Raw genomic sequence first — 12,250 nt, 5'->3', positions numbered from 1 at the left:
TTACTCGTTGGGACATAGACTTGGATTACCGTGATATTGAGTGGTTTGCCTTGGAAACGAACAGAGATCATTCTGTCTTTTTTGAGATTGCGTCCAAGTACTGCATTTTGGACTCTTGTTGACTATGATGACTACTCCATTTTTCCTGAGGGATTCCTGCCCACAGTAGTAGATTTAATGGTCAGCTGAGTTAAATTCACCCATTCCAGTCCATTGTAGTTCGCGGATTCCTAAGATGTCGACGTTTACTGTTGCCATTTCCTGTTTGACCAGTTCCAATTTGCCTTGATTCATAGACCTAACATTCCAGGTTCCTATGCAATATTGCTCTTACAGCTTCAGAGCTAGCATTTTGCCAAGCAATTTAGAGTGTCTGATATATTCTGCCTTGTATAATACCTCTGTTATGGCCCCTCCTAGTGTTCCTCTGCCAAGGTATGGGGATGTTAAAGTACACTGGATTTTTCTCTAAAATGAATTCCAGAGGATTATCCCTTGATAGGAATATATATTCTTCTTTTTAGATAATAAACAAACTTCTTGAGAGACTTAAACAATGTGAGTAGTATGTATATATTGAACACTATAAACTTTGGTTTACTATGATTTATTTATTTACTTACTTATTTTACTATTTTGTGTAATATAGTAGTAGGTACCTTCAGTTGTCCTGAGCTGTTCGTTGCAGCCTCAGAGCAGGTGTCAGTTTCAGCTTGCTGCTTAGCTGAAGTTTCAGGAACAATGGATGGCTGAGGGTGGATGGGGCACTGGCAGTTTTTCCTGATAAGCTGATTTTAGAGTCAAAGGCAATCATTGTGTTAGACTACAGATCCTATCCTTGATAGCAAACAAGGAGTTTAAATGAAGGCCAAAGTCTGCTAAATCCTTCTTTTGGGGGGCAAGGTGTCTTTTTAGAGCTATCCCATTAACTCACTTTCTGTTTTCCATCTCAGAGAAGATTCCCCCTGGAGAAGGGAATGGCTACCCACTCCATTATTCTTGCCTGGAGAATCCCATGGACAGAGAAGCCTGGCAGGATACAGTCCATGGGGTCTCAAAGAGTCAGATATGACTTAGTAACTAAACAACCACCAGCAACCTAAGGAGAGCTATGTTGTACTTAGTAGCTCAGTCGTATCTAACTCTTTATGACCCCATGGACTGTAGCCTGCCAGGCTTCTCTGTCCATGGAGACTCTCCAGGCAAGAATACTGGAGTGGATTGCCATGCTCTCCTCCGGGGTATCTTCCCAACCCAGGGATTGAACCTAGGTCTCTTGCATTGCAGGAGGATTCTTTACCATCTAGGCTACCAGGAAAGCCCCAGCCTAAGGAGCTAACAACCTGCAAGAGTTGGAGGGATGAAAAATAAGAAATAATATGAAGAGAGGGGAGAAATGAAAGCAGTTTATGTAAAGAGAATAGTCACTTTCCAAAGACAAATGCATTTCGTTTTTAATGTCTAATTCATGCTTTCTACAATTGACCATATTCGGTCACTACTTATGCTAGATATTAGGATACAGAAATGTCTTAAGAGATGGATTTTCATTTTGAGGAACTAAATATACCTTAAAATAAATCCCAGTCATGACATACTAAGAACAATAAAAGGTGGAATATAATTAAGGATTAAAATGAGTGGTGACAGTGACTTGTAAAAGTTCTGAGGCATTGGGGATCAGGTTGAATGGAAGAGAGCAGGTGGGCTCCATGATGGAGATGCTATTTGAGCTAAATTTCTGAAGGGAGAACAACATTTGGGCTAGGTGGGAAGGGGGCTCCCCCACAGAATTCATTACATTCAGATGTAGTCTCCCTAATAATGTAGACCCCTTAAATGCCTGTCATTTCTTAGCAAGAGTGGCTGAACTTTGCCCCTTTAATAATCTATAACTGAATCTGTAGTTTACTTATTTTGTGTGTGTAGTTTACTTCTACTTGACTTGAGTTCAAATGTAAACAGAGAAGCTAGTTTGAACTGGTTCACATATACAATAGGGAGCAGAGAATATTAGTGAAAAGCTTTCTAAGAATTTGCTAGGGATAGACTTATTAACTTATATATAAGATGCATTTTGAAATTCATTATGTCCTCAAAGGTTATGTAAGATCTATTTTTATTCTCATTAATAGGGATCAGAAGCTTCATTAGGTTTAAGTGTCACTGGTAGACTTAAGACTTACATAGAGATGAAAAGCAAAAATATCGGGTGGATTGGGACAAAAGGAAGCAGGTGGGGGTCTAGAGTGAGAGAGAAGGCGAGTGGCTGAATTATTCCTGTTACAGTTGTAGAGTGCCAAGAACAGTAGTTTCAAGTGCGAATTTAGCTTCTAATATTTCCCTGTTTTTATATAAAGTTTAATCTGTATTTATATGCCAGTTAAACATCTGTTTATTATATAGGGATATAATACTTGAGTGTATACATAGCTTTGGCAAGGGGAAAGATTCAAACACTGTAATGCAATGCCTGTTCAAATCAGATGAAATGTATTTTCATGTTCTTTTTCTTCCTATCAGATTGAATTTGTAACCTCAAATTAAGAAAATTCAGCACTCAGTGTGAAAATGACAAGACTATGTTTCTTTCAACTAATAAAACAGTGTTTTTTAAGATTGTAGATCATCTGATACACAGATGATGTAAATAGCACATCCCCCATACTCTTTCAGTGTTGCTGCTTGCCAGATGGCTGCTACTGAAAATTTCTACATTTAGACAAATCCTGCTGAGTGATTCTCTGTATTATAATGTGGTTTTCATTATGTAGACAGTCTTATTACCACTTACTTTCATAGAATGGGAGGTAAAGAATTGGGAATAAATATGCCAAAAACTGCCTAAAAATCATGACCCATTGAATTTTAAAAATGAGCATTTATATTTTCAAATCCCCATGTTTGTTTGTCTCATTATACTGTACAATATAATTAGTAATGTTATTTTGGAAAGGTTTATGCAGTAATTAGCCAACTGCTGAAAGGTTTGAAGTTCCTAGGATTATAGACATGAATTCAAAGAAAGGAAATAGAGTCTATAAAAAGTATTGCTGGGCTCTAAGAACTTTGATAAAATATGATCAGATGAGAAAGTGAGCAACTGGAACCCTTCTTGAACATGAGTCACTATAGATTTGAAATTCACATAACACCAGTTCTTATTGGACCCCATTAAAGGTAATTTAGTTATTGAAATAATAAGAGAACCTCATTATATGCGGATTATATGTCTGAGGTGTTCTTATTGCAAGGACTCCAAGGGCAGCATTTAAGAAAATTCTGGGATATTAGGTACTATTAAAAGGAAGAATTTGTTGCCAAGTAACTAATAACCTCATTGCAAAATGCAGTGACCTTTTCTGAATTTCCATCTGACTTGACATTTTTATCACATAAGTTCACTGTTGACTGCTCCCTTTTTGAAAGTTTCCTTCCTTGGATTTCATTGTTCCCCTTCCCATTCTGATCCACCTCAGTTTGTTTTTTTTTGTTTTCCCAACTGTGGTTGTCTCCCAAAGCCTTATTCTTATCTATCAGAAAATATTACAAGTATGTAGCAGGAAGAGTATTTTAAAAGATCTTTGTTCTAGTTCTGCCTTTACTACCAATTTTATAGTGAGCTTAACTTCTTTTGATGTTGATTTTTTCATAATATTAGAGTAGAGAATTGAGTTAATTTCTGAAGTCCTTTTTGAACATAGTGTTCTGGGTTTCTCTGGATAAATGACTCATACATCCTGAAATCACCTCTACCTGTTTTGTATTTCTAACTGCATTTAATGCAATGTGTGCAAAACTAGACTTTTTCTCCCAAATCATCTCCCCTTGACACCTATTCATTTCTATCAGTGATTTCTTTTGTCTCTCAGGCTAGAATCCTGGGAATCATCTGTGACTATTTACTTTCCTTTATCTTTAATATGTAATTCTATTCTTTTAGACTCCCTGTCTTTTTTTTTTTTTTTTTTGGTTTCCTTTGGGATGAATTGGGGATTCACCTCTTCTCATATTTGATAGTCACAGCTTAGTCCAGGCCTAGTCCTGTTGTCACCTGCTGTCGTAATAAGTAAGTGGTTTCCCGAGGTGCAAAAGAAGGGCAAAATGTATTAGTCTTCCAGTGCTGCCATAGCAAAATACCACAGTTGGCTTAAACAATAGGCATTTATTTTCTCAAGGTTCTGTAGGCTAGAAGTCAGTGATCAAGATGCCAGCTGATTTGGTTTCTGGTGAGGGCTCTCCTCCTGGCTTGCAGATGGCCACCTTCTCTCTGTGTGCTCACATGGCCTTTCCATGATGTGTGTGAGAGTAAGATGAGCAGGCACTCTGATTTTTAGTAAAACAAAAATTTATTATTTTTATACTGACATTAATTTTACTGATCAGCACCCCACCTTTATGACTTGATTGAGCCTTAAGTATTCCCTAGAGGTACTGTCTTCAAATGCAACCATACTGGGAGCTAGGGCTTCAACATGAATTTTAGGAACACAAACATTCAGTCTGTAACAGGAAGCTAGCTGGCATTCAAATGCAAATGCAGAATTGGAAACTGAGGAGAACATTGAGATGATGCATCCAATCCAAATAATTTACACAAGAGAGACAATAACTGGAATGGGGCTGCAAGTGGAGTTTGGAAGATGGCTAGGAGTTAGGTCCTGGAGAACTTCCCTGGTACTTCAATAGGAAAGTATGGCTGTGCCTTTCACATGGAGGGAGTGAGTAAGGATGTTTGCCAAGCTAACTTGGACATATACATGGATTCCTCATCTACTCTCCTTCTAATTCACCCTGTTACATCCAGCCAGGCTTGTCTCCCTAAAACAGCATTATTTCATCTCATTATATCATTCAAGAACTTAAAATTTGGGCAATACCGGGAGAGGAAGATGGCGACCACCTTAGTGGCCGCTGGGGAGCTGGGCAGGCACCATCCTGGGGGCCTGAAGCCATTGCCTCTGACTGGGAAAACAGGGAAGTTTCCACAGGGACCACTGTCACGGTCATGCAGTTTGCTGAGGGGGTGGTTCTAGGAACTGACTGCAGATCAACCACTGGGTCATACATCACCTATCGAGTGAGTGACATGCTGACCCCTATTTGTGACCATGTTTCACAACCCCTATTCATGACTGTATTTTCTGCTGCCACTCAGGCTCAGCAGCTGATACCCAGGCAGTAGCTGATGGAGTCAATTATCAGCTTGGTTTCCGCAGCATTGAGCTGAATGAGCCTCTGCTGGTATACATGGCAGCCAACCTCTTTAAGGAAATGTGTTACTGATACCAAGAAGACCTGATGACAGAAATAATCATTGCCGGCTGGAACCCCCAAGAAGGGGGGTAGGTGTACTCAGTGCCCATGAGGAGTATGATAGTACAACAGTCCTTTGCCACTGGGGGCTCCGGGAGCTCCTATATCTTTGGCTGTGTCAGTGCTACCCAAAAGGAAGGCATGACCAAGGAAGAATGCCTGCAGTTCACTGCCAGTGCTCTCACTTTGGAAATGGAGCAGGATGGCTCCAGTGGAGGGGTGATCCACCTGGCAGCCATTGAGGAATCAAGGGTAGAGTGGCAGGTACTTCTGGGAGATCAGAGTCCCAAATTCACCAATGCCACTTTACCACCTCTCTGAATCCTGAGATTCTAAGATACAATAAGAGACACCTCATATTGCTGCAAAATTCAATAAACAGTTTGTCAGTGAGAAAAAAAAATGACCTTAAAATTCATTCTGTCAGTGAGAAAAAAGAACTTAAAATTCATTCAAGAATATATTGATTCCAGGCCTTCTGTTGGGTGCTATGAAGGGCAAAAAGGTGAATCAGATCGTGGTGTGTGCTTTCAAAGGGCACATAGTCTAATAAAAATATATAAAAGTATCCAAGATAGAAAGCCACACTCCATAAAAAAGGTGCAGTTCAGGTCAGTCGCTTAGTCGTGTCTGACTCTTTGTGACCCCATGGATTGCAGCATGCCAGGCCTCCCTGTCCATCACCAACTCCCAGAGCTTACTCAAACTCATGTCCATTGAGATGGTGATGCCATCCCACCATCTCATCCTTTGTTGTCCCCTTCTCCTCCCACCTTCAATCTTTCCCAGCATCAGGGTCTTTTCCAATGAATCAGTTCTTCGCATCAGGTGGCCAAAGTATTGGAGTTTCAGCTTCAACATCAGTCCTTGCAAAGAACACTCAGGACTGATTTCCTTTAGGATAGACTTGTTGGATCTCTTTGCTGTCCAAGGGAATCTCAAGAGTCTTCTCCAACACCACAGTTCAAAAGCATCAATTCTTCAGTGCTCAGCTTTCTTTATGGTCCAACTCTCACATCCATACATGAGTACTGGAAAAACCATAACTAGACAGACCTTTATTGGCAAAGTAATGTCTCAGCTCCTTAATATGCTGTCTAGATTGGTCATAATTTTTCTTCCAAGGAGCAAGCGTCTTTTATTTTCATGGTTGCAGTCACCATCTGCAGTGATTTGGGAGCTCCCCAAAATAAAGTCTGTCACTGTCTCCAATGTTTCCCCATCTATTTGCTATGAAGTGATGCGACCGGATGCCATGATCTTAGTTTTCTGAATATTGAGCTTTAAGCCAACTTTTTCACTCTCCTTTTTCTCTTTCATCAAGAGGCTCTTTAGATCTTCTTCACTTTCTGCCATATGAGTGGTGTCATCTGAGTATCTGATGTTATTGTTATTTCTCCTGGCAATCTTGATTCCAGCTTGTGCTTCATCCAGCCCAGTGTTTCTCATGATTTACTCTGCCTAGAAGTTAAATAAGCAGGGTGACAGTATACAGCCTTGCCGTACTTCTTTCTTGATTTGGAACCAGTCTGCTATTCCATGTTCAGTTCTACATACAGATTTCTCAAGAGGCAGGTCACGTGGTCTGGTATTTCCATCTCTTGCAGAATTTTCCAGTTTATTGTGATCCACACAGTCAAAGGCTTTGGCATAGCCAATAAAGCAGAAATAGATATTTTTCTGGAACTCTCTTGCTTTTTCGATATTCCAGCAGATGTTGGCAGTTTGATTCCTCTGCCTTTTCTAAATCCAGCTCGAACATCTGGAAGTTCACAGTTCATGTGTTGTTGAAGCCTGGCTTGGAGAATTTTGAGCATTACTTTACTAGTGTGTGAGATGAGTGCAATTGTGCAGTAGTTTGAGCATTCTTTGACATTGCCTTTCTTTGGGATTGGAATGAAAACTGACCTTTTCCAGTGTGGCCACTGCTGAGTTTTTCAAATTTGCTGGCATATTGGGTGCAGCACTTTCGCAGCAACATCTTTCAGGATTTGAAATAGCTCAACTGGAATTCCATCACCTCCACTAGCTTTGTTCGTAGTGATGCTTCCTAAGGCCCACTTGACTTCACATTCCAGGATATCTGGCTCTAGGTGAGTCATCACACCGTCGTGATTATCTGGGTCATGAAGATCTTTTTTATACAGTTCTTCTGTGTATTCTTGCCACCTCTTCTTAATATCTTCTGCCTCTGTTAGGTCCATACCATTTCTGTCCTTTATTGAGCCCATCTTTGTATGAAATGTTCCCTTGGTATCTCTAATTTTCTTGAAGAGATCTCTAGTCTTTCCCATTCTGTTGTTTTCTTCTATTTCTTTGCACTGATTACTGTGGACGGCTTTCTTATATCTCCTTGCTATTCGTTGAACTCTGCATTCAAATGGGTATATCTTTCCGTTTCTCCTTTGCTTTTCCCTTCTCTTCTTTTCACAGTGATTTGTAAGGCCTCCTCAAAGAGCCATTTTTGCTTTTTCGCATTTCTTTTTCTTGTGGATGGTCTTGATCCCTGTCTTCTGTACAATGTCACAAATCTCCACCCATAGTTCATAAGGCACTCTGTCTGTCAGATCTAGTCCCTTAAGTTTCATTTTCCACTTCCACTGTACAATCGTAAGGGATTGATTTAGGTCATAGCTGAATGGTCTAGTGATTTTCCCGACTTTCTTCAATTTAAGTCTGAATTTGGCAATAAGGAGATCATGATCTGAGCCACAGTCAGCTCCCGGTCTTGTTTTTGTGGACTGTATAGAGCTTCTCCATCTTTGGCTACAGAGAATATAATCAATCTCATTTCGGTGTTGGCCATCTGGTGATGTCCACATGTAAAGTTTTCTCTTGTGTTGTTGGAAGATAGTATTTGCTATGATCAGTGTGTTCTGTTGGCCAAACTCAATTAGCCTTGGCCCTGCTTCATTCTGTACTCCAAGGCCAAATTTGCCTGTTACTCCAGGTGTCTCTTAACTTCCTACTTTTGCATTCCAGTCTGCTATAATGAAAGTGACATCTTTTTTGGATATTAATTCTAAAAGGTCTTGTAGGTCTCCATAGAATCATTTAGCTTCTTCAGCATTACTGGTCAGGTCATAGACTTGGATTACTGTGATACTGAATGGTTTTCCTTGGAAACAAACAGATCATTTTGTCATTACTGCATTTTGGACTCTTTTATTGACTGTGATGGCTACTCCATTTCTCCTAAGGGATTCTTGCCCACAGTAGTAGATATCATGGTCATCTGAGTCAAATTCTCCCATTCCAGTCCATTTTAGTTTGCCGATTCCTAAAATGTCAACGTTCACTCTTGCCATTTCCTGTTTGACCAGTTCCAATTTGCCTTGATCCATGGACCTAAGATTCCAGGTTCCTATGCAGTATTGCTCTTTACAGCATCAGACCTTGCTTCTCTCACCAGTTATATTCACAACTGGGTGGTGTTTTTGCTTTGGCTCCATCTCTTCATTGTTTCTGGAATTATTTCTCTACTGATCTCCAGTAGCATATTAAGCACCTACCCACCTGGGGAGTTCATCTTTCAGTGTCCTATCTTTTTGCCTTTTCATACTATTCATGGGGTTCATAAGGTGACATTGCTGAAGTGGTTTGCCTTTCCCTTCTCCAGTAGACCACGTTTTGTCAGAACTCTCCACCATGACCTGTCTGTCTTGGGTGGCTCTACACAGCAATGCTCATAGTTTCATTGAGTTAAACAAGGCTGTGGTCCATGTGATTAGATTTGTTAGTTTTCTGTGATTGTGGTTTTCATTCTGTCTGCCCTCTGATGGAGAAGGATAAGAGGCTTATGGAAACTTCATGATGGGAGAGACTGACTGAGGGGAAAATTGGATCTTGTTCTGATGGGCAGGGCCATGTTCAATAAATCTTTAATCCAATTTTCTGTTGATGAGTGGTGTTATATTCCCTCCCTATTATTTGACCTGAGGCCAAACTATGGTGGAGGTAATGAAGATAATGGTGACCTCCTTCAAAAGGTCCCATGCACACACTGCTACACTCAGTGCCTCCACCACTGCAGCAGGCCACCACTGACCCACACCTCTGCTGGAGAGTCCTGGACACTCACAGGCAAGTCTGGATCAGTCTCTTGTGGGGTCACTGCTCCTTGCTCCTAGGTCCTGGTGCATACAAGGTTCTATTTGTGCCCTCCAAGAGTCTGTTTCCCCAGTCCTGTGTAAGTTCTGCTGGCTCTATGGTTGGGTTAATGGCGACTTCTTCCAAGAGTGCTTATGCCATAGCCAGGTCTGCTGCACCCAGAGCCCCTGTTGCTGCAGCAGTCCACTGCTGACTCATACCTCTTCAGTAGACACTCAACACAGTTCTGTCTCAGTCTCTTTGGGGTTTCTGGGTCCCAATTTCACCCCTCCTTCTGTCTTGCTGTGGCTTCTCTGCCCTTGGACGTGGAATGTCTCCTCACAGTAAAGGGTTATGTTACCAAATAACCTTTTCCTTATAACCCACCGTTGTTATTTATTATTTTATCACTGTTGAGAAATAAAGTTTCACTTTGAACTTTTAATATTACAGCAAATGGGCTGGTCTTTTACGAAGAAGATTGAACAGAGCTTTAAAGCGTTTGAAGAAACACAAAAAGAAACACAGAAAGAGGGATACTGAAATGTTGGAAACAGCAGTGGATGAGGAAGGATATGGTGACGTAAAGGACCAGGAGACTATAGGTAATGACAAGGATTTAAAGTTGAAGTATTTGACATTTGATTGTTATCCTCATCTTGGTTCAGTTGATACTTATTTTTTTTTATCCTGCAAATGTTTGGACCACAGGAGTATCAGCTTCTGAAATAATATCGTTATTACCATTTGGATGGAAAGAAGGTGGACAAGAAATGTGCTAGGTTGTTTGGGTACCATACTATTTGGTATATGTAGTTCAGCCCTTCAGGGAAACAAAGAAATAGAATCTGCTTGCCCTAATTCTGAAGCTCCATAATAGACACCCTTGCTAAGTATAATAGTGGCCATGGGCCTCCATGTTGTGTTGACTACATGACATATCCAATCCTAGATCCTAGCTAATCCTAGTTTCAGCTTCCTGCTCCCCAAAGGTACACAATGTAGTATTAGAAAAGGTTCAAAATGGGATCCCAGAATCACACACCAGGGACTACGTGGGCCTCACTTCACTTGTGTAGGCTTACAGATCCCCGAGCCTTGGCCTAGATTCCCTTCTCCCAAAGTAATTGTGAGGGACCAAGTGAGAATAAAATGATCTGTGGGAAAAGGAGTGTTCCTCAAGGAGTAGAGGACTGGATTGAGAGTCAGGAGACTCAGGCCATTAACTAGTGTTTCTGTGGGCAAGTAACCTTTCAGGTTCTTGATTTAGCTGAGATATTTGTGTGTATATGTGTGTGTGTGTGTGTGTGTGTGTGTGTGTGTGTAGCTGAAGCAATATAACATATGTGAAAATGCTTTGAAAATTGCAGTGTGTTACTCAAATAAGAGGTGTTAATTTCCAGCCTCAGTTATGGAGAAGGGCAAGAGTGGAATATTAGACCATTAAACTGAGTGTCAGGAGATTCTGGCTTTATTCCTAGTTTTCCTGTTATTTACAGTGGGAGCTTGGGTAAGTCCCTTAACCTTTGCTCAGTTGATTAAACTGCAAAATAGAGATTTGGACTATATGAATAAGAAAAGTGACTTACATCAGAAAAAACAAAATAAAATCCTTATTCAAGGTATTATATATGTGTATGTAATTGATATATTACTTATATAAGGTAATACATAAGTTTATACAATAATAATAATACATGTATATTATTACACATACCTATATATTACCCTGTATAACTTTAATGCAGTACATGCATGCATATTATATGCACGTACACACGACATTATAAGTAGACTAACAAAACTTGATTTCTGTGGGCAGTTCTCCAGGGCATGGGATTTACCTTTGTTATTCAGAAATTGCCAGCATAATGGTATTTGTTACAGTATATCAATATTTTGTATGCCTCACTGTAATAAGATGATATATTGGCAAACTGAAAATAAACTAATTGTAGCATTCAGTATATAGTTTGAGAAATTTGTTGCAGTCAGTTCCTTGTATAACAAAGTATGATGTACGTGTACTAGCTTTGAAGTTGTTTTAACTCTGCTTTACTTTTCTCTTACAGCATTATTTTCCTATTGAGAAGAACGCATACCTTTCAGAGCAGAGGAGACTGTCCTAGTCATCTAAATCTGGTGGAACGTTTTAGAAGGATAAAAACTTCTGTTCTGCTTATTTTCAGATATAAAATAAAGTTGCAGTTTAGTTTGTGTGCATCAAACCGTAATCCGAATTCTTATTAAAAGTAGCTTCTATAGAATTTAAAAACGTATGAAAAGTACTGCTTGCATTTCAGGTCCTGGACAGTGATGGATTTTCGCAACTTGGGTTACATTATCAACATATATACTTCTGTTGGTATTAATTAAGGCAGAGATATCACGCTGTTTGTTATTCACCTTCAAGCAAAGTGAAGAAAAAAACAGTGATCAAATTTCACTGTATATGACACTTTGTTTTGAGGAAAAGTGGTAAAAGTATTTTATACTAGTGTTCTTTGTAGTTTATAATTTATAACATTTTTTCCACCCTGAAAGTAAGACATACTCATTACAGAGAACTTGGTAAAAAGGTTATGTAGAAGAAAGAGGGAAAAATCAACCATAATCCACCGCCCAGAGCAGAATACTGTTACTATATTTTTTTTTTTTACTTTTTAAAGAAAACAGTTACATCCTGTGACATACATAAAATTGACTTTTTAAGAAATTGATATTTTTAATGATTTACTTTCCTCTTTGAAATGTCTAGGGCTCAAGTTTACTTGGGCTTGTTGCTCATTCATTCAACAAACATTGCTTTAGCCCCTGCTAGGGTATGTACACGGAGAAGGCAATG

The 12,250-nt window shown here is 39.7% G+C and overlaps 1 protein-coding gene and 1 pseudogene across 1 annotated transcript in view; both read left to right on the top strand.

Moving 5' to 3' along the window:
• The window catches only part of FMR1NB (fragile X mental retardation 1 neighbor), a 54,323-nt gene extending 42,695 nt beyond the window's left edge, over nucleotides 1-11,628 (top strand). Inside the window, exons 5-6 of the mRNA XM_005700467.2 lie at nucleotides 9,859-10,010; nucleotides 11,478-11,628. Coding sequence (XP_005700524.2) covers nucleotides 9,859-10,010; nucleotides 11,478-11,494 — 169 coding nt within the window. The 3' untranslated portion in view covers nucleotides 11,495-11,628. The remainder of the gene's footprint in view (nucleotides 1-9,858; nucleotides 10,011-11,477) is intronic.
• LOC102188570 lies at nucleotides 4,893-5,637 on the top strand (annotated as a pseudogene).
• Nucleotides 11,629-12,250: the final 622 nt, after the last annotated feature.

This window comes from Capra hircus, unplaced genomic scaffold (genome assembly GCF_001704415.2).
Source record: "Capra hircus breed San Clemente unplaced genomic scaffold, ASM170441v1, whole genome shotgun sequence".
In the NCBI taxonomy this organism is placed as follows: domain Eukaryota; kingdom Metazoa; phylum Chordata; class Mammalia; order Artiodactyla; family Bovidae; genus Capra; species Capra hircus.
This window is presented reverse-complemented; position numbering and strand designations above follow the sequence as displayed.